The 22281-nt window shown below is 42.8% G+C and overlaps 1 protein-coding gene across 1 annotated transcript; it reads left to right on the top strand.

The window, feature by feature from the left end:
- The first annotated feature begins 4779 nt into the window (after window positions 1-4779).
- znf703 (zinc finger protein 703) lies at window positions 4780-8388 on the top strand. Its single transcript, XM_067521856.1, has 2 exons — window positions 4780-5446; window positions 6049-8388. Exons 1-2 carry the CDS (start codon window positions 5180-5182, stop codon window positions 7555-7557), a joined length of 1776 nt encoding a protein of 591 aa, XP_067377957.1. The 5' UTR covers window positions 4780-5179; the 3' UTR covers window positions 7558-8388.
- Window positions 8389-22281: the final 13893 nt, after the last annotated feature.

Genomic DNA, 22281 nt, shown 5'->3' with positions numbered 1-22281 from the left:
GTCTGCACCTTGCTCATTTGCATGTTTGTGTGTGTCTAGTATTACCTGTATGATTGCTGTTCATAACCTTCATTGCATGGCATCTTGCATTCTTTCCACCACCCCCTGCAACTGGCACGCTAGCAAGTATAGCTGAAATAAATCAACACAAGCTGTAATTATTGCTACTACAACAGAGTTGTTGCTTCTGCTGTTGCTGCTGCTATGTTTTGTAGTCATCAAAAGTAGTTTGTGTGTGTGTGTGTTTGCGTGCATGCGTGTGTGTGTGTCTGTGTGTGTGTGTGTGTGTGTGCACGTGCTGCTGTTTCAGTCTGCTCCCAGTGTCTGCCGACACAGGATTAATCTCCCCAGCTGAGGCAGTAGCTAAGGTCAGCAAGGGAAATATTTTATAAGTGTCAGCTTGGCCCGTAGCCCTCAACGTAGGGTTCGAAATGAGAATGCGGTCGCATAACAAATGGATGTGTGGGACTTTGCAAGGCTCACATGAAACACATGGGGGAGGGGGCATGATATATGGTAGTGCTTCACTTTCATGTATTCATCTCAGCTTGTGAATTACTGCCAGGGACAAGCACAGTGCTTTGTCACCACAAGGACCCAGTTGAGAAAAAGTTTGGCCCCACCAGTTCCATGTCTTCAGTGCGTTTTCAATTGCTACCTTTAGAAAGTAAGATTTAGAAAAGGTACGTAGATGGGTTTTCTTTTTTCCCCATGTTGATTTCAACTCAATAAACCAGAAAAGTAAAATAATCTGCTGCATGTGTTGTTTTCTATTGGGCTTACAAATGGTCTAACAAAATGTTTTTGTCATGTTCCCTGTATCTAATACTCTCACGGTTGCAGGTTTCTCTTCTCCTGCGGTGACCCAGGGTTGGCAAGCACACATAGAGAGATTAATAGCATGGGCGTGTCGCTTCAATAACTGTTTGTTTGATGTGTCAAGCCTGAAAGGCGTTGATTTACTTACACATTGATAGGTTTTTAATTGAGCAATACCATCTCTTGTCACATCAAAGACATAGGAGCTGACATGACTTGGCCTCTCTGCGGGTTGTGATGATTGACATGTGCTGCAGAGCCCCGCCCATCCTGACCCTCATCCCTGGTAATGTTTGGCAGGGACTTTGTGGCTACTGCAGCTTCTGTTGTTCATCAGTTCATAATTACCAAGAATCGTTCTTTCAAATCAGTTGGTGGGGCAAAGCTTGAGGAAGCTAGATTGTGCAACTTTCTTTCTGAAAATTCAATTTTAATTTTCCTGATGGGAATTTCTGTTGCGGTGTAGATTCTATGACAAAAATAGGTGTGGTTTCACAGAAGGAAAGAAAGACAGAATGTGTGTTCCCAGCAGCCTCCTCCTAACAAAGGTTGGATGATGAAGACACAGAGGCAGTGACTGTGAGTGGAGGAAGCAGCATTGACTTTAACAAGCATGAGGAATGTGCAGAGGAGATTTTCTTTGCATGGGTTGTTGTTGTTTCTTGAACCAGACCTGTCACCCCCTCCCCTCCCCACCACTCTAACATCGCCAGACCAATGGAAAATAAAACATCTTTTGATGTCATCTGAAATTTCACACAACAATACAGGACGATCTGATTTGAGGCGGGCTCTGTCTGGAAGGGCCCGTTCTCCTCTTGTCTCCCCCTTCTGCTCCCTCTGTGCTCTTGATAACTTCGCAGTGTAGAGGACAATGGGAGCTTTTGTTTCCCAGTGTGGAGAGAGGACTTGAGGTTGGATGGGTGTGGGTGGTGTTCAGCCTACGTGCCTGTCTGTGAATGTGTTTCAGGTGTAGCGAGTACAACAAGGCGGAACCATCCATGGCGTAGAATTCGGAAATAAAAGTGCCAATCTGCGAACACAGAGGGAAGCCTATTATCCTGGTGTGATTATAATGCAGACAGATAGACGACAGGTAGGCAGAGTGGATAAGAGCGTTAGCTTGCGAGACGTGATGAGCTGACAAGAGAGACAATCTCCCTCCTAAACTGGGGAGATAAGGTTGTCAGCCGCAGCTCCGACTCCGACTAACAAACACACACACACACGGAAAGACAGATACATGATACTGTACAACAACTGCAAAATAGACTTTTAAGATGGCATCATGAGTGATATGTATGACCTGTCTGTGTTTGTGTGTAAAGGTTACATTTTCACATGTGAGCACATGCACAGTCAACTGTGAAAGGATTAGTATATGTATGTCAAAGACAGAGGGAGAGGCAACCACAGAAAGATAAACGAGGAAGTGTGAATACATTAAGTACACTGTGTAGATATTGTTTGTGGACCTTTCAGCTCAAGGAAATCCTTGTTTCAACATTGTGTCTTGACTGGAATGTTGCCTGCGAGGCTCTTTTTAAGTGTTTGGGTCTAAATGCCATGTCTGCTACACCCCATGAAACTGTCTTAATCCACTTTTTTCCCTTGGTTTTATTACTGCTGGAGAAAACACTAGGGGTAGAGCAGAGCCCCAGCCTCAGGCCTCTATTCCCATTCCACACACCCCATAAGTCAGTCACAGATAATTAAATAGGAGTTATTTACACTCGTTTTCCCTCCTCTGCTTCTCTGGCTCTTTTATCATTTCTCTCTCCTTCTCTTTGTACAGTACTACACGTAGCCAGACCTTGTCAAAGTCTCGCTGACACCAGTAAAGGCCTGTGGAAGTATAATAACTTGAGAGGGGAAAAAAAAAAGAAACAACACTCTTATGAGCTCACATCAGTGTCAGCCGCTCATTAAACAATCACACAGAGCATCTACACAGCACTAATCCCCGTGTGTGCCACAAAACGCCTCAGCACTTCCAAACACGGAGCAAAAGACAAATGAGCAGATGAGGATTTGTTTGAGCCAGGTTTGAAGAATTCAGCTGCCTAATGTCAGCGTTATATATTTACTCTGGAGTCAGGCAAACAGCAGCTTTTCAACACGGGGATGAATTAGGCCCTGCCACAGAGCTATGGCGTCCATTACAGGCCTCAGTGGTTCTATAAATCACGGGGGCATGTGGGGTCTGCTCCTCCTCACTCCTCCACAGCCCCTATGAACCCCATCCTGGGGGGGTTGTTTGGCTGCTGTTCTAGCCAAACCTACGGCTTTGATACAGCCATGGAAAGTCATGGAAGTGCCCGAGGGCCAGCGGGACCTGGACATGCTGAGAAGCCTCTTTAAATGGGAAAGCTGTCCCCTTCAAATACCCACAACAGGAAACAGCTATCAGTCATCAACACGCCAAAACAGCTGTTACCAGCCTACATCAAGGGGACACATAAAAAAGGAGTTGCTCCCTGTTGTTTGAGCCCGCCCTTGTTTCATTCTCTTGCTGCCTTTGTCTGACTTTTCCCAGTGCCCTCCTCTTTGGTCTACTTTTATCCCCCCCCCCCTCTTCCCTATGCAACTCCACCCACACCGCAGTGACTTTTACCCACTTACTCTTTTAACAAGTGGATGACTGCGTGATAAACAGGAATACAACCGGACAGCTCATAGCTTAACTAGCTGTCTGCCTTGTGAAAAAAAAATGTTTGAAATCCTCTTAAATCTCTCAGTATTACCTTTAAATCTCGCAGTGAGAAACCGGTTGTCATGCATCACCTGTTTGTGTGTCTCGGCCTGAGACAGCGACAGACACTTTCAAACAAACAGGCGGATTCAAAAGGAGATTGTAGTGCACTTAGCATGGCGGCGTGCACATTTGCGTTGACATACTCTTGGATCTCTGCATGTCATTGAAGCATGAGTGGCAGTGTGTGGGTGATGACTGACAAATAATCCTAATGATGACAGGTCAGACAGTGATGCTGTTGAGTGAAGCTGAAGTGACTTCATCATCATGTTTTCCTCTCTGCTGCAGATTAATGGCAGAAGCCATTACAATCAAGGAGGGGGCTAATGGCAGTACAGAGTGATAAGGCCAGCCTGTGTTGGGAAATGTCAAACAAGTTTACCTATAAAATGTCTGAAGAAAGGCTTGTTCCTGCTCTCTTTTGCCAGTGATCAGTGATCCGTGACACTACTTTAAACAAAGTGAATACAACAGTGTTGTAATATTTTGGATTATAGATCGAGAGTTCAAGCCAAGCGATCTGATTAAATGAAGAGGCATTTTAACCAGAATGGAAATCCCCATAAAGCACAGCTTGTTGTTCTTTATGGAAAATGAAATTAAGTTACTGTGCTTCACGATGTGGCAGCCAAAGAGGAACGTCACAGTCTTTTGGTTTTCTCTTTTTTATGCTCATATACATTCAAAGAGAAACTTTTATAGTGGTCTGGGAGCATCTGTAAATATAATAAAATACAACGCTGGGATTGTTTTGGAGTTTGTGACTCTAAATAACCAAAGTGGAGATACTTTTTTGCTGCTGCAGCAAAACATATGTAAAAAATGTGAATATGCTTTATTGCTGGAAAAATTTAATTAGTTGAAGCACTAGTGGAAGCAGCTCATTGCTATAATGCAATAACACCATTAACATCCAGGCCATATCCATCGACAGTAGATTATTATTGTAAATTAAATGCTCCTATTCACAAGATACATTCCAAATAAAACTATGCAGACAGTTGACTCCAAAATCTACTTTGCATGTTACTTATGGAGGTCACTGACACAGACTTCCACCCCAGCCTGAGGATGAGGGTGGGGTCAGAAGACAAATCGCGCCCCCTGCCAATCTACCGCCTCTGCTTGTGAATGCGGGCACTTGTGATTGGACGGCGGCTCATTGCTTTGAAATCCCTCCCCTTACGTCGTTAGTATGTGGAAGAAGTGAGGTACTGTGAGACAGAGGGAGAGAGGGAGACCAGCACGCACACCGGAGCGCTGTCACACACAATCCTCTGCGGGGATATTCTTTCACTTGCCCCGTATATTGATGAGCAGTGACTACTTGTGGTGTTTTGTTTGCTTTTTTCTCTATTTCTCCATTGTCAACACTGGATAAGGGAATACTTAGGAATAATAAGCGAAGAACACGGTAAAGGATGACATTTGTTTCTCTTTAGAGACAGCTTGGTCCGACACGAAGGACGCGCACTTCGCCGATGCCCTTTTGGATTACCGCACTCTCTTCTGCTGAATTTATCATTAGGAAAAGTGCTGGTAAATGAATTCCCACCCTGCGTCCTCTAGTTACATGCCGTCGTCTCTCCTCGCGTCCCGATCCAGATGAGAGATCTCCCCGGTGGACTTGAACCGCTTTTACGCAGCCAGTCCCCGGAGCGCAGCACCGCCAACGCCAGCGGTCATCCACACCGGACAGGAGCGGAGAGGCCGTCCCTTTCCACACCCACGTCTTGTCCATCTCCCTCGGATCCCTTGCGCCAGGCTAAAAGGATTCCTATCCGGATCGTAAAGATGTTGACGGCGCACAGCGGCCACTTGCTGCACCCGGAGTATCTCCAGCCCCTCACATCTGCGCCAGTCAGCATTGAAGTGAGTTAAGAAAAAAATTGTTTTGTGAAATCTGTTTGTGCCGTCTTACGTTGCTTTTACCTCTCTGTGGGATAATAATATTAACTACAAGGCGTATGTTTCAATGAGGGTTATTATGACCAAAAAAATAAAAGAGTCAGCGTATGCGCCATTTTACGCACAACGATTTAATGTCAAGTTTCTAAACCGAGTTTAATGTGGTCTTCCCTCAATTAATATACTGTTTTAAAAGTCATCATTCAGCACGTCATTTTTATAGATTTAATTAAATGTTCTCTGTATAAAAACGTTTCTCTGAGCTCCTTTAATTCTTCCATCGTTCAATTCTTTCTTTGTTAAACTTTTCTATTTTTACTATTTTACTATTAATTGATTCCTTTAACTTCGTACTTGTGTCAGATATAAAGTTATAAAAAAAAAGGAATAATTGTGTATGTTCCTGAATTCTCTGCTATACATTTAGAAAACTCAGATAATTATTTTAATTATTGTAGTGTATAATTATGTTTGTAACAGAGGCAATTTATCTCGTAAAGCTAAAATTCAATTAACTGAATTAAATAACCAGTTTTTCACCTTGTTGCTCTCTTTTTCTTCCTCAGCTGGATGCCAAGAAGAGTCCTTTGGCTCTGCTGGCCCAGACCTGCTCTCAAATTGGCAAACCAGATCCCCCCTCCTCCTCCAAGTTGGCCTCCCTTTCCTCAAGCAGCCTTGGAGACAAGGAGTCCTCCAGTCGTTCATCCAAGTCTGGAGAGCAACACCAGTCCATAGAGGACAAATCCAGCTTCAAGCCTTACTCAAAGTCATCAAGCGACTCCCGAAAGGATGTTCTAGTGACAAAGGGGTCCTCAGATAAAGCAGCTTTCAGGGTGCCAAATGTAAGCTCCAGTGGTGGCAGTGCCTCATGTTCGTCCTTTCCTTCTCATTCCCAGTCACCCAGCTCCAGCTCTCCTCCCCTGCACACTCAAAGCCAGCCCCACAGACAAAGCCATTCCCCCGCCCCGCAGCCTCAGCCACACTCCCAGGCCCAACACATGGACAACAAGTCTGGGAGCTCAGAGCAGGCCGGCTCGGACACTAACAACAGCATTGCTGGCAAAAAAGACTCAGATGCAGCAAAATCAGGAATGGATGGAGTTGAATTAGCAAACTCCAGTCACATACGTGCCAGCGCCAACTCCAGCAATGCCAGCTCCGCCAGCAGCCCGCGGCCGGAGAGCAAGGTCGACCCGCAGGCCTCCTCACAGCCTGGACTAGGCTCCGGGCACATCGCCCCTGTCTCCCCTTTCAAACCAGGACATTCTGTTTTCCCCTTGCCTCCTGCTACCATGGGTTACCATGGCTCCGTTGTGGGAGCCTACGCTGGCTATCCCTCCCAGTTTGTTCCCAGTTTGGATCCTACCAAATCTAGTTTGGGGTTAGGACTTCCGGGAAAGCACCCCAGCTCCAGCCCACTCACTGGAGCCTCACCCCCATCCCTTATGCAGGGCTTATGTCGGGACCCTTACTGTCTGACCTACCACAATGCACCTCACCTAGGGGGCAGTAACTGCTCCACCTGTGTTCATGAACCCCCAAGCCTCAAGTCTGGTTTCCCTCTGGTTTACCCCTCACACCATTTGCACTCCCTGCACTCCAGCTCCTTGTCATCCAGCACCACGCCTTCCCTCTCCCACCCCCTCTACACTTATGGTTTCATGCTCCCTAATGATCCCCAGCCCCACGCCTGTAACTGGGTGTCTGTCGGAGGTCCCTGTGACAAACGCTTCGCCACATCCGAGGAGTTACTTTCCCACCTGCGTACCCACACAGCCCTACCAGGGATGGTGGACAGTAAGCTGTTGTCAGCCTACCCTTCGTCAGTCTCATCGACAGCATCCTGCCACCTTCACCTGCCCCCGCCCAGCAGCCCGGGTACTCTGCCAAGCTCCTTCTCCCTCCGAGGCTCTCCAGGTTTGGGCCTGGCCCGCTATCATCCCTACAGCAAATCACACCTGCCAGGAGCCCCAGGACTCCACATGCCATCCCTCCCCTCCTCCTCGGCATATTACTCCCCCTATGCCCTCTACAGTCAGAGACTGGGTTCAGCCTCAGCCCTTGGATACCAGTGATGTTTGAAATAGTGTTGATGCCCACAGACTGCAGGCACCAGCTTGGACTCTCCAGAGCAGACCTGAAGATGGATTCTTGAGACTGGGGTCATCACCAGTACATGGCATCATGCCTGCTGGTGTGTCTGCCAGGAACACCACCTGTTAGCCTCAGGATTGTGCCTGGTGCTCCAAAGGCAAAAGCCCCGTGATGATGGTCTGCAGCACAGAACAAACAGACTTTAGTGATCAAAGACAAAGAGCAGAGGCAGAGGAAAATGATGAAACTGTGGGAGATTTACTACGGTCCTAATTTTGGTTTTTGTTTAGTTTTTTCCATATCTGTCTCCCAGAACTGAAAGTCTGTATTTATTTTTCACTCAAGCGCTTTGTATTCAACTCTGGGGGGAGGGGGGGATTTTTGCTGTCCAAATAAATTGTTCTGAAGTATTCTAACTGAATAAGATTGATTTAAGTATAATACATTTTTGCCTATCATACACTCTAAAAATAAAAATCTTGCACCATGATTAAGATAGAGTATGAAGCTTTATTGTGGAGACCTCTTTTTATCTCCTCTCTGCTGTTTTTTTCCTTCATCTTCTACTGTGTATCCTAACTCTGGAGACTTGCATGTCAATAGGAATTATCTTGAACCATGCCATTATTTTTATTTGTAAATATACAAAGATGTAATATTTTTTCAAGCTTACTTGGGGGTCAGCACGTTGGGGTCACAAATGCAAATGGTACAAAGATAAGATGACATAAATAAAAACAATTAATAATGCTGTGCTATCTAACCAACAGGAAAAAGTCTTATTTTGTTAAATAAATGATACATGATTTGAACTTGTTTTTTCCTCAATGATTACTATATATAGCACCACCCTTTGTCACAAAAGATGGAGTAAATCTTGCCAGTCTGCTGCACTGCACTTATCAAGACCTAGCTATCATTACGGCTGTTACCGCTGAGCTATATGTGGCTATGTGCAATATTTCATGGCTCATATCAGTTAACAGGGCTGTCCCAAGGAGGACAGGCTGGGTCACATTAGCCCTGTTAGCTAGTCTCTGAGGACTTTCATCCCTCCTCCACTCTACATCACCCACATTGCTTTTGTTGTTGCAAGTGCAGCTTTTAATTGCTGATTCTTGTTTAAGAGGCCTGAAAACAGCCTCCTCAGCACAGTGGATGGCAGTGTGGAGTGGCCGCTGGGTCACTGGGACTTCAATAATGACCTTAGGGAGGTGTCGACCCAGGATCTCCTCACGGTCTGATGGATTGGCCTGCAACACAAAGGCCAGGGCTGACAATGGGAGGCGGTTAATAGAGAAATATTCATCAAAGTCCTGACACCTCCCCTGAGGAGAGCAGGCTGTCTTACAGGAACCGCAAACACGGAGGCCTATGTCCTCATGTGAGCAGCCATATCTGCTGTTTTCTGCTGCGCTGCGGTTTTCTGAAGTCAGCATTCTTGACTCAGAGCTGTTAGATTCTAATTTGAAGGGAAGGAGTCGGTCTATCGCAAAGCCACACCAGTGCTATTAGAGTGTTTGGGTCCTGATAATGTGTCTTGTGTCTCCACTCTATTTGGCTGACAGGGTGTAGGTGGTGCAGAGTCTCTGAAGCTATTGACCCTGACTCCCAGACTTCTCTACTCTCGCGGTTCATTAGCACTCCAGACAGGGGAAAGGCGAGCACAGGTGTCACTTGACAGGACCATTAAGAAAATAGATGACCCTCCCAAACCAAATCCAGCCCCTGCCACACCAGCAAGGTCACAGTGTCCTGATCACCACTCTGCGTTGCTCTTTGGGACCGTACACTTATTTTTCTTTTTTAGGAGCTAGAGTCATGCATGCATTTCTGTTTAATAGGACAAATTTAAAATTTTTTGATGGATTTTTGTAAAGTAGTTTAGAAAAAAATAGGTCAAGGATATTCTGAATTTATTGCAGTGTTGCACGTCTTGCTTCATATTTTTTGTTAACTTGCAGAGTTTTGCCACACGAGATACACTTGATTGTGTTGCCCCCTAAAGTAGTGTCGGTGAAGTACATGTGAAAATTTTACAGGCAGATATGGCTCTAACACATATAAACATACCGCATGTAGTGTTATCTTGCTTCTGATATGCATGACTGTGAATGTTGGGTTGCTGTTTGACAAGCCATAGATAGAGTATTGGTTGCACTGGCTTAAGTCTAATGATGATTCACACTGGAGGTCATTCAAAGGGGAGAACTTTCAATCTTGTCGGGGTGGGGTGGGGGGTGGGGGGTGGTGGAATTAATTCCACTGTTGCCAGTTTACACTCGTTCATCAAATGCCTCACTATTCTCCCTATCCCCACGCTCATCAATTTCCTCCATCTATCTTCCCACCCCCCACACTCACGCAGCTGAGTCAACACCCACACACTCCATTTATGTCGCCTGTGTGAAGCTCTGTGTGTGTGAGTATTGGAAGCATGTGTGCTGAGCCTTAATATTGAGTCCATGTACAGGGTGACACATGTGAGGCAAAAGTTTGAGCATCTGTGGGGGCAAAAATAGTATTTTGTCTAAATTTTTTGCTTTTATGTTTAGAGAAGTGTGTAAAATCCAAAGCTTGAAATACAAGTAGCCACATTAAGTTCATATTAGCAATGTACTATTTTTATCAATTACAAAAGCTATTTAGTAACACAAAATTATTACTGTACTCTGTTTGACAGACATTTAATTTGTTGGCTCAGCTAATTTTGAAAACTGGAAGCAAAGGGAACCAGCAAACCTGTTCTGTCCAAAGGCCACAACAGTACTTAAATCTGAGGCCATAAGTGTTAAAGAATATTAATATCCCCAATTAAATTGTTACATGTTTAACTCAAACAAAAACAGATTCAAACATATTTTTTTAATGTTGAACTGTAACTGTACACGTACACATAGCAGTCAGTTACAATGAATACCAATTGTACTAGAATTGACAACAGTAATCAGAATGGTATTAGTAATATCAGTAAAGATAGTGATGGTGAGGCCAGGGGAGGGGACTAATATCTTTTTTTCTGTGCGTCAGACCAGAGACGGTAGAGAGTGCCACTGTGAGGTCTTGAGCAGCGGCTGACAGGGCTGGTGATTAATGACGACAGGGTGTGGAGCTGCTCTTCAATTAGACGCCAGCTCTACCCTGGCTCACCATAGCTGCTGACAGCTAGGACAGAAAAAGAGTGAGCGAGAGAGAGAGAGAGGAAAGTACTCAGTCTCTCTCTGTGTGTCTCCAGAACAAAACATTAACCTCAACTCCATGACTACCAACCTCTGTGTTTAACATTAGGACACAATACAGAGCCTCCGGCACAGTGACCACAGTGTTAAAGCAACCCAGATGGCATGAACACATCCCTCATCAGGGCCTGTCACACAGCCTCTGCTTTATATCTCTGCATAAACCCTGTGACTGATTCTTTTACATGCCTGTTTCAGCTCCGCTCTCATTCATGTCTGCAGCCAGCCATGCGGTAATGTTCGCTGGGAAAACAATAACAGCCACATAAAGGAATTCCAGGTTGTTAGTGGGCTGCAGGTTAAAGCAACATCCTTTCACAATTCCATGTACTGTAATATTTGCTTGGTCAGGGGAATAAGAAGATCATGAGAACTTAACATCCCCTTCAGTGTGCAAACGCAGCTTGGTCATACTGTCAGGGGTGAGAAATGATCGTGGGATATGATCCAATGAAGCAGAAACTCAAATATAGATATCTGTAACAATTCTTTTTCATAGTAGATATGCAGGGTTTCATGTTTGCTGGCAGACAGCAGCAGATAATTACCTCGCCCTATTTGATAGGTACAAAAACATGGTTTTGGCAGTTTCCACTCTTATGCTAAGCTAACTGCTAATCCAAAGTAGCTTTGTGTTGTTATGGCTGATTGCTAACCAGTTAGCGGACTGTCATAGTGGGCCCCGGGGCACTATGAGTAGAGACGCGTAAATAGTTCTGTGTGCTTAAAGTGTTGAATGTGTATAATTTGCGTTATGTTGACGATTCTAGGTATGTTTAAATGATGTGGTTCTGTTAGTTATTATTGTTATTTCATACTTGGTGTGTGTGTTAGCGGGCATGGTGGCTGGAGGTCCTTCAGGAACTACGAGATCCAGCACTGGTCAGGGCGACAACATGGCAACATGATTACTGCTTCTCTGATGAGTGCTGTTGCCATCTGGAAGAATGGGACTTGGGGCCATCAGCGGTGGCGGCTTAGCCACGCTGTGTCAGCAAAAGAGCCGGAGATCAAGATAATCCACTCGTTTAACAGTGGTGGTGAGAACCAGGTGGTTAGCAGGGGGTTGGCGACTTGGAACTCCAAGACAGTGCGCTGCCTGAGACAGGCGGTTGCTTTCCCCAAGCGGTTGCTTTCCTCAAAACTCACAAACCACTGTCAGGGACCTGGGGTGATTCTGGACTCTGAGGTGAATGGGGTCAGAGCGTGGTGCTGTACAGGGATTGGCTGGCACCGTACCATCCCCTGTCCCTGACCCTGGTGACTGAACTTGAGGACAGCCATTCATCGCCCACCTCTCAGGACTCAGCCTTGGCACTGTGGGTGGACCACTAGAAAGACCAGGGCGTGTTCGACGCCAGCCAGGACATTTAAAAGACTTCAATGTGGGGCTATGTAATGACTGAGGGTTGTGGGGACACTGAACCCTCTTTGGGGAGCTGTGTACCAGCCTGGCTAGCTAACCAGCTAGCGGACTGGCATAGTGGGCCCTGGGGTAGAGACGTGTCAATAGTTCTGTGTGCTTAAAGTCTTAAATGTATGTAAGTCTAGGTGTGTTTAAATGTTCTGGTTCTGTTAGTTGTTTTTGTTATGTCATACTTGGTGTATGTGTTGGCCGGCACTATGGGGGAAAGTGTTGTTTTTAGGAGTGACCCTCGCAGCGACTGGCCCCTGTTCGGTGGTTCCAAAATAAACTCAGCTATCTCTGGTCACAGGGGTAGCTGTAAAAATGCAAGAGCTGTCTGGGTTTCTGACTCATACTAACCAGCTCGAGACACTTGGGGTTGTGCATTGTATGGGGCACAAGTGTTCTCTCTTCCGCCTGCCATTTTGAAAGTTTGCTCCTGTGGTAGCCTGCTAGCACCAAAGCTAGCCGCTTAGCCTAGCTTAGGTAGACTAGCTTAGCCTTAGCTTCGGGGGCTGGAGTCTATCCCAGCCGTCAAGGTGGGGTCTTGCTTGTACTGATCTACAGTCTATCTTAGGGGCAACACAGAAAGACATGCACAGACAGAAAACCGGTCAAACTTACATTTACACCTACAGGCAAAAGAATTATTAATTAACCTAACATGCATGTATTTGGACTGTGGGAGGAAATGGAGAAGCAGGAGGAAACGCACAGGGAGAACATACAAGTGTAGATATTACCTTAGCAAGTTTCATAATTTCATATTTTCACAAACCAATGACAACAATGAACTAATGAGTGGTGGTTAAAGAAGGGCTACCACATACTTTTCATATACTGCATGTACAGATTAAAGGGGTATTACATGATTTATATAATATTTTGGTCTTGTCAGTAATAAAGACAACAACAGTGACTGGTCTGTGATAGATCCTACACTTACTAACACAGCTATACATTATATTGCTGAATTATAAATACCAATGTTGTATTCCTTCCATATAGACTTTTTGTAACCTTTAACCTCTATGAAATATTTGGCAGCAATACCTTCCACATTTGATACCAACATGCATTACATTCATAATGTTTGTTTGACTTATTTAAGTCTCACATATTGTAAAGCAAAATGTACCTAAATGTACCTAAAAGCAATTCCTCTTCTTCGGTTGATTCATTTATTGATTAGTAACAAGGAGAGGCTGCCAGCTCAGCTGTAGTTTCAGATAGAGAAATTGTGCTTTTGATTTAATTTTCATGCAGCCCTGACCTTGGCAAACCTCACTTGGTCTCAACATGGAAAGCCGCCCAGATCTGCTGTGGTCTTTCCAAAGTTCCACTGGTGTGAATGAACACCATTAATAGACATACCCTTCCAACCACCAGGGGAGAAATGAACGTTTCAATTACAGTATACGGTGCACTGCACTAATAGCACTTGGACAGCGTGTTCAGCTAGATTCCACTTGTTGGCACATTTGGAGATTGTGATTGAGAGTGCAAAGACATCACAAGTGTATGAAAATGAATGTGTTTTTTAAATAATGAATCACAGGGCTGATGGTTGGTATTCATGCTTTGATTAAAATGTATTTTTTTTCCACTTTGGAACAAACTAGGGTCTTAATTTTCTCACTGTTAGCATCATGGGCCTAATGTATGATTTATGTCCACCCTGGATGGGAATTAAGACTCAGATGCTGCCAGTGTGAAGACTACGCTCTTGTTATTCACTGCACAACAGGCAAGAATATACAGTTTATACTTACATCCGATCAGCTGCTTAATTTACCTTGCAGGATTATGCAGACACGTTGCATGTGTCATAGATGTAATGTGACGTTAGTCCTTTAGCAAAGCCTTCCAAACATCACAGGTGTCACTCTATCTCTCTTCAGTAACTTAACACATATGAGATAGCTGACTGACAGTTGAGTGCGAGTTCAGCTTTTAGAACCAGACAGTGTTCAGTGTGTGTGTGTGTGTCTGTCTGTGTTTGTGCCACCTTCACTCAGCTGTGTGGTATTCAGACATAGCTTTCTCACAACTGTTCAAACAGATACTATTTTCCACATCAACACACTGTAGGAGCCTAGCTCAAAGACACACTTGCTATATACATTATACATCTGTATAGGCGACATAACACTTTAAGCAGGTTATACATTTGTTTTAAAGAGCATTTAAGCTGAACAACTGTATATATTTAACTTTTAATAAGAACTACAGCTAGCAGTAATAAGTTTGTTTAGGTGCTGTAGACTTTTACTCTCCTTATGCTGTTACATGCTGCAGGTGCTGGAGCCAATCTGAGCTGTCACTGGGCATGAGGCAGCATAAAATGTGATCATTTTCGAAATCTGAAAGTGAAAATTTATGCACCTAATATGCTTCATTAAAAACAACAGTAGCAATGCCTATTGCATCATGACAACTTCACTACAAATGTCGCTTTTCACAACAGATATTTTGCCCTGTCATGGCAGGTGCAAGTATTCCAATAAGTGTTTCCATAAAATATGCCAGTTAGCTAAAATATGCAATACCAGAGATCAACTTAATGAAAAGAACTCATTCAGTGGTGCTATGAGAAGAGTACAACTACTTTATTATACAGCTGTATGGAATACTTTTATAATGATAGACTTTCTTTCTAGATCATTTAAACTCCTAATCCTGTGTTGCAAAAATTCTGTATTTTACCACATCAAGGAGTTTCCTATGACCCAACACCAAACACCTGCTTATGAGACAAAGTCAGCAACAGATTGGTGAACACAGTGAAGCATTTAGCAGCTTTGGAGCCAGATGTTTGCCCCAGGAGTTGGGAGTAAATGTTGCATTTTGATTTTCCAGGTGACCCAAATCACAGTTCTAAATGAATACTAATGTTGCTTTTTATCAATTGGATGTGAAAACAAAGATGCAATGCAAACTTAACAACATGTCACATTTTGTATCACGTTCTCACATTGCATAGTCAGCTTGTGTTTTTAAGTCCCCACATATACATCCATATGTTCTGGCTCGTGTTAGTGCTTCTACACCATCCATGAGTTTTCTGTGTTTGCAGTTTAGCAGCACTGTGTCAGTGGGGGTGTGCGCTCATGTACTCATGTTTAAATTAGCAGAGGCCTTGCGGTTTAATGAGTGAGGGTGGAAAATAACATTTTTTCACAGGCAGGGTAATTATTTTTACTTTTTTTTTGGACAACCTTTTCAGACATTAATAGACTCCTCCCTCACCTCTCTACAGTACACCTAATAGTGACGCAAAAAAAAAGAACATGGGGAGGGAATAGAAGGGGCAACCAGAGAGAGGGTGGGAAGGAAAACAGAGCTGATTATCCAAATACAGTCATTAAAGGGGAAATGTGTTTTTCAAGCTGTCAAGATGATTAATGGGTGAGAGCAAATCCTCACAAATGCTCTTGTTTAGTCTAACTGGCAGACACGATCCTGCCCATTGATTTATGGCAGGCCTGCTGTGTGAGACCATAGTGAGGTTAGAGGGTGTGCGTGTGTGTGTGCGCGGGCGTGTGTGTGCGTGCATTCATGCCTGATTGTTGTGCATGTGCATTTAGGAGTGCAGGAGTGTGTGTGTAAGGCAGAGAGGGGAGGGTTCGTGTTCATGACTAGAGGAGTTGAGGAGGGATCACAGAACAGAGGAGAGCAGTGAGTAAATTCTCCTCATCAGCTTTCACCCTCCGCTCTGACAAATCAGCTACACAAACCAGAGGAGGTTAGCTAAGCCCTTTTTTGTTATTTTTATGGCTCCATGATTGAACATCAACAACAGGATCAATGTTACACCTAGAATGAATCAAACAGCTGTCCAAAGGTACTTAGGCTTTCATCTGTCACTTGCCAATATCCCTCCTCACAGATAAGATTGGAACAGAATAAACAATATTTCTCCCATAGCTCAACTGTAGCCGATGTTTTCTGGCCTGTGCTGTAGATAACACTACCTAACAATACCTCTTGGCAAGCCAGTACCCCTTAGAATTTAATGAACAGCACCATGCCATGGCGTTTATTTATTTATTTATTTTTTTTAAATAAGCGTGATGTCTCAAAGGAGTAATATGACATTTTAGTTGGTTTTGTTGCTGAGAGTTAGATGAGAAGGTGTAATGACACCACTCAGCCTAAACCAGTGGTTCAACTTCTGTATCAAACCACTGCGTGTTTGTTTAGTGGTGGCAAATATTTGCACACGCACAGAAAGTCAATGTATCTGTAATCTAAATAACAGTTTAACATTTTGTGAGATTGATCATATTCTATACAGTGACATTCTATAACTTTCCATCATGGTAATTTAATTTGACAAAGGTTACATTGGCCTCAGGTTAAAGTCTCCTTCTTGCAGCCAGTAATTTTTTGAGTGGGCAGATTTGTACCTGTATCTGTGTACATGTTCCTTTCATGGATTTAAAGCTACAATATACAGCTTTGGGGAATCAAGTGAGCTAAAGCATGAAAGTAGAAATCAATCCACCCTGTGCATCAAATACTTGTGCTGTATTAAAGCCTGTGGTGTTTCACAGAGTGCGTTCACATGGGCTTAAAGAGCTACTACACCAATGTTCAACTTGCTCTCTATGACTTTAGTTTAAGGTGTAAATGAACATTAATACTTTTAAACTTCCCTGTGGCTTCTTTATAATAACATATTTATCTAGCTGAAAAAAATGAGTTTTTCATCATTAGAAGTTCAAATGAAATCATCTGGGGGAGCCCTGGAAAAGCAGATTGACTATGATTATAAACACTATGGTATGAGCAACAAGATGACACTATTTAAACTTAAGGTTTCTCAAAGTGATGTCATCTGGAGGCATTTTTCAGCTAGAAGTACACACATTTTTTGATATAGGGAAGTCAAACGACAGTTTAAAAGCATTAATGTACACTTACATCCTAAACTAGAACCAAAAGAAGCAAGTTTAATATCAGTGAATGCGTCCTTTAATTAACCAGGTTACAGTTTTCTCAATAAAGCTGATTTGTTAAGTTACATGTAAACAGAAAAGCGGGAGTTTATATCAAAGGATGCAGCTTTCTAGGTTTTTAATCAGCTTTCTCCAATTCTGCCTGTGTGTAGTTTGTGGAGCAAAAAAAAAAAGGTAGATTTTATTTATTTTATTTTATTTAAAACAAAGTCTGCAGAAAATGTAACCAACACAAAGTTCCTCGTAGGAATCTAAATAAGTCACTTTCTCTTAAGAATTTCTTAAAATTCAGACTGTTCCTGTTGGGGATCAGCTGCATGTGTCTCCCCCTTTTGTCCTTTCTCTCCCCCTTGAGGTGAAGGAGAAATCAGGTTACTCTTCTGCTCTATGTAAACATGGATTTCCACACTTTCAAGTTTCTTAAGTGCATGTAAACACTGTACCACGATTACCTGAGAAAGCTGATTTCTCTGGTTACTTAACTGCATGTAAATGCAGTCGTAGATATGAACAAGGTACTTTTATGTGTCTCCACTATTTAACCTTCTCTGATTTGTTGGAAGGCAGAGCCTTGCTCAAAAATTTGAAAGAGGGAATATCTCATTGTGTTGCCTGTGCTGTTCTGTGGTTCTGTGTTAGGAACGAGGAGGCACCTCACCAAAATACTGTAGCTTTGAAGGGGGTGAAAACTTATGCAGTTAGTTCTGTTTTCTATGGATGTACCACTTTTGTCATTTTCTTTCTCTTTTTTGCAATTTAAATTTACTGCGATTCAAATCTGGTAAAAAGGTGAAAGCCTCCAATGGGGGTAATATTTTCTATAGGCATTACAGATGATGAGTAGATGATTAGTTTATCTTAGACTGGAAACAAAGGGAGACGACTAGGCCCCAATCTATGGAACAGTCCTAACATCCACTTACCACCACCTCTAAAGCTTATTAATTAAAGTTATATTCCCTTTCCTGCACTCGCTGCTCATGGTGACCACAGAACATCAGAAAATCACTGCGCCATGTAAAACTACTGCAGCCAGATTTACATTTTGAAATGTATTTATTTTTATTACACATAAAAAAAGCATATATGTGCTGACTTGTTCTCTTTAGTCCTGCCTTAGGTGGATTTCTTTACCTCGGACTGGTCTGGTTGGGGAGAACAAGGCTAGCTGATTACCGAATACCAGTCTTTATGTCTGTAGCTTCATTTTTATCTCTTCTGACTCAACTCATTTCTATTTTATACACATAACCAACAACTGGTGTTTCAAGGGGAAAAACGTTTTTCACAATAAGTTTCACAGAACATATTCCAGTATGTTGGTGCTTCAATATGTTGGTGGTTTTCTTCTCCACAATGTGAATAGAAAACATTTTTGATCCCCAAGGGTGAATTCACAATCGGGCCTTTCCTTGGAAGGTTTCCACGTTTTCTAATCAATTTAGATGATCTATTGCTTTCTGTACAAGGCTTACGGTAATAAACCAAAACGATTTGATGTGTATACACATGTTTTGACATGTTTTGTCTGAATCAACCACTAACATAACACCTATGCAATCAAATCATGAGATGTTTTACATTTGTTGCTGTAAACTCTTACACATGGGTAGAGCTTTTATGGATTGAAATCTACATGTTTTTTATTTGTTTTTTTAACACCTAAATGTGTTTTCTAGGAATTTCTGAGATTAATTTCTGGGAACAATTATCTCTCAAAGAGAACCATAGACAAAGGAATGAGCACCACCCACAGAAACAGAAACTTCATCAATAAGAAAATTCAAAGGAAAAAACAAACCACAGAACCTCCCACGCTGCTTGTCTGACAGATGATCTCTCAGAAATGAAAAACAATGAGCGACAAAGATTACACCACTCCAGTTCATTTTCCTGAATCCTGAGATGAGCGTGTGTTACTTTAGAATTTAAAATAACAATCTGTGCTAAAACAGTCCAGTATGGCCTTGTATGTGTTTTGGTATGATAAAGAAAAACACGCCCCATCAAACATGATGTATGGATAAAAATAATAATTGCCCACATTTACAATATCCAAATGTTCTGTAGACTCCCTATGACTTATTGCTTCTATAACAATTCAAGTTTTCTAGTCATAACTGAACGGTCATTTTATTGCATTTGAATAAATTGGGCCCTCAAGTAATTTTAAAACAAACTTCATTAATTTATTGCAAATAATTATTGACCCTGCTCTGATGGAAAGTCCCAGTGCACATATCCTCTGAAGGTGAATATATCACTGCGGATTGGTCCAGTCCAGCTCTCCAGGCTGGTCTAGATGGATGGCTAGCAGCTGTTGGCCCTACAACCTCTTCGCTCAGCACAACCATTAGGCCTATCTGTATGCAATTTCCTCATTCATCCCCAGTTCCCTCTGAAGTCCAATGCGATCGCTTTCCCACACCCCCACAGCTCAGCAAGGCACCGCACTGTACGTACACTGCACCATCGTTTGGCCTGAGCAGACCCCAGTACATTCGCAGGGCCAATTATCCTGTCCACCCACACATGCATGCACACATGCATCCATTCACATGATCGTGCACATACACACAAACACACACATAAACACATCCTCTAATAAATTTCCCCAAAAAAAGCAGGCAGACACCCACGAGGAAGATGTTAAAGGGAACCAAGAGAAGATTAATGTAGCCCTGCAGAGAGAGGCCAGTTGTGTAACTTTGTTGCGGAACCTCCTTTGGGACTCTGCAGCATCACAAAGAGCAGGATCCTAAAGTCCCAAACAGTAACACAAGCAAATGATACTGAGAAAAGAAAAAAAGAGGAAAAGTGGATGAGTGTGGGCGTCCAACCCTTTAAAGTTCAATTGTGACTTATTGGTGTCAAGACATTCATGTTAGGCTTCAACTAGAGCCTGAAGGATGCAGAGTACAGGACGGGGTTTTCAAATTCCATTTAAGCTGCTATATGAAAATGTTTTATAATAAAATTAAAATAAATGATTACATGTAATGTACACTAGCCACCCATAGGGATGTGTAACAAGAGCAACACAAAGCAGTCAGTAACTACCACACAGGATCTCAACACTTACTACAATGCTGTATTGGCTGTAATGCCTAAAATATTTGCCAGACAACACAAGGGCTAAGAAGCAGCTGACAACTGAGCGATAATTACTATTAACTTACTCTTTCTTTGGCGCCTACTCGTAGCCAGCAACTATCTTAAACACGAGTTAAAGCGTGATTTTATTGTACTCAAAAGGAATGAAACATAATGATTTGTAACAAATGTTTAAAAACAGCTGCATGTAAAACTAATGAAGCATCTGGTAACGCAATCAGATAGGACTGAAAGCAGACGGATGCACCGTGATCGACAGCTTGTATATCCTGAGGCCGAACATGTTAGTCAGCAGGATATTAAGAAAGAAAAAAGGTTCAGTGTTACTATAGAGACTTTGGTGTTGAACAAAATATCAGCAGGTAAAGGTGGAGCTGTATTTAGCCAATGCATGTTCTTACAGGTAGTTAATGCATAATAATACATAAGAAATTATTAGTTGGTTTTAATTATTTGTGTATATGTGAACTGTAGTGCAATAAAACTATCAATACATCTATTACCTTCAATCACTTTTCCAGTTTAGAGTCGCAGAGGGTGGAAGTCTTCTCCACTGCTGACAGAGACAGAGACGTACACGGGGGGGAAGGGGAGAACATGCCGGCCATGGATTCAAACCAGGGACCTACTAGCTGTGAAGCAGCAGTGCTAACTACTCCAACACTGTGCTGCGCTGAATAAAAACATAAGTAACATATTCACCTATGGATATAGATGCTAGTACAATTATTAGCTGCACACAGTTTTGGGGAACATGCCAAGGTAGAATAATTATGTGCTAAATCCAACCTGAGCTGACCCTGAGCCTATAAAATGCAGCTGAGCCTTGCTGGGTTTGGATATACTATAATAATGCAGCCCTGGAATGGAAGAGGAGTGTGGGAACGTGGAGGTGGAGTTTGCCAAAATCGGAGGCATGTAGCCCAGCAGTGAGCTCATTCTCCTTGCATGTGTGTGTGCACATGAATACTACTTTTACTTAATGTTCAGCGTTGGGTTGCTTCCTTCTGCAAGCTCAGCACCAGCACCCTCCAAACCTCCTAACAGTATGTGTGTAGGAATCTATAAATCCTTGCCTTCATGTGTCAACAATCAATGATTAATGACTCGCAGCCCTGCTTTCTTTAACTTCCTTCCTCTCTACTGTTGTCAGACATATCATCACGCGTCACTATAATGAATGCTGGCAGAGGGCTGTAGCAGCTCCTGCTCAGGCTCATGGATACATGGATACAAACGGAACATAACATCCTTTAAATGCAAATATATTTATACATTTACATATGTGACTGCCGTACAGTCAGTGGCTCCCTGACTTCAGTGTGATGACAATAATGCTCCAGGTTACGCCGGAGTCACCAGCTACTGTTCAGAGAAACCATCACAAGTTGCTGTTTCATTTCAGATACAAAAAAAACAGCACCTTAAAAGAATAATTTAAGATTTATGGAAATACACTAATTTGCTTTGGCAACAACAATCTATTGTTGGTATTAATCTAGCGTGATAAAAACTCCCTTAGAGCTTAGTTGTTTTGTCAGACAACGCAAGTCAAAGATGGGCTACCATCTTCAACTACGACTGCCAAATAATTTCGCCACTTTCCCACCTTTTCCCACTTTTTTCAACTTTGTTGCTCCCTTGTCCCTTATCTCCCTAAGTTGGTTATAGTTTTATAATATTTGTACACATCAAATGCTAATTTGTAATGAAACAGCTACAAAGCTTTACAGAATCAGGTGGCCAGGAACATTCTTCCATTATCTGTAACTGCTTGTCCTGTTAGGGTCACGGGGAGCCTTTCCCAGCTGTCATAAAGCGAGAGGCGGGGTACACCCTAGCCAGTCTATCTCAGGGCCTGGCAAGGAACATACAGTAACCAAATTAATTATATCGTTTGCTTATTATAATCAAGTTTGCTTAGAAGTTTGCAGTACCTGTATGATGACTAAGTTGTCAGTTTTGTGTTCAGTTGTTTAAAAAAAC

Source organism: Channa argus, chromosome 11 (assembly GCF_033026475.1).
Source record: "Channa argus isolate prfri chromosome 11, Channa argus male v1.0, whole genome shotgun sequence".
Lineage (NCBI taxonomy): Eukaryota > Metazoa > Chordata > Actinopteri > Anabantiformes > Channidae > Channa > Channa argus.
This window is presented reverse-complemented; position numbering and strand designations above follow the sequence as displayed.

Excerpts from the sequence above, each read along its gene's own strand:
- znf703 (XM_067521856.1), top strand. The coding sequence starts at position 5,180 with ATGAGAGATCTCCCCGGTGGACTTGAACCGCTTTTACGCAGCCAGTCC. Across the intron at positions 5,447-6,048 it reads CTGCGCCAGTCAGCATTGAA|CTGGATGCCAAGAAGAGTCC; the intron begins GTGAGTTAAGAA and ends TTTCTTCCTCAG.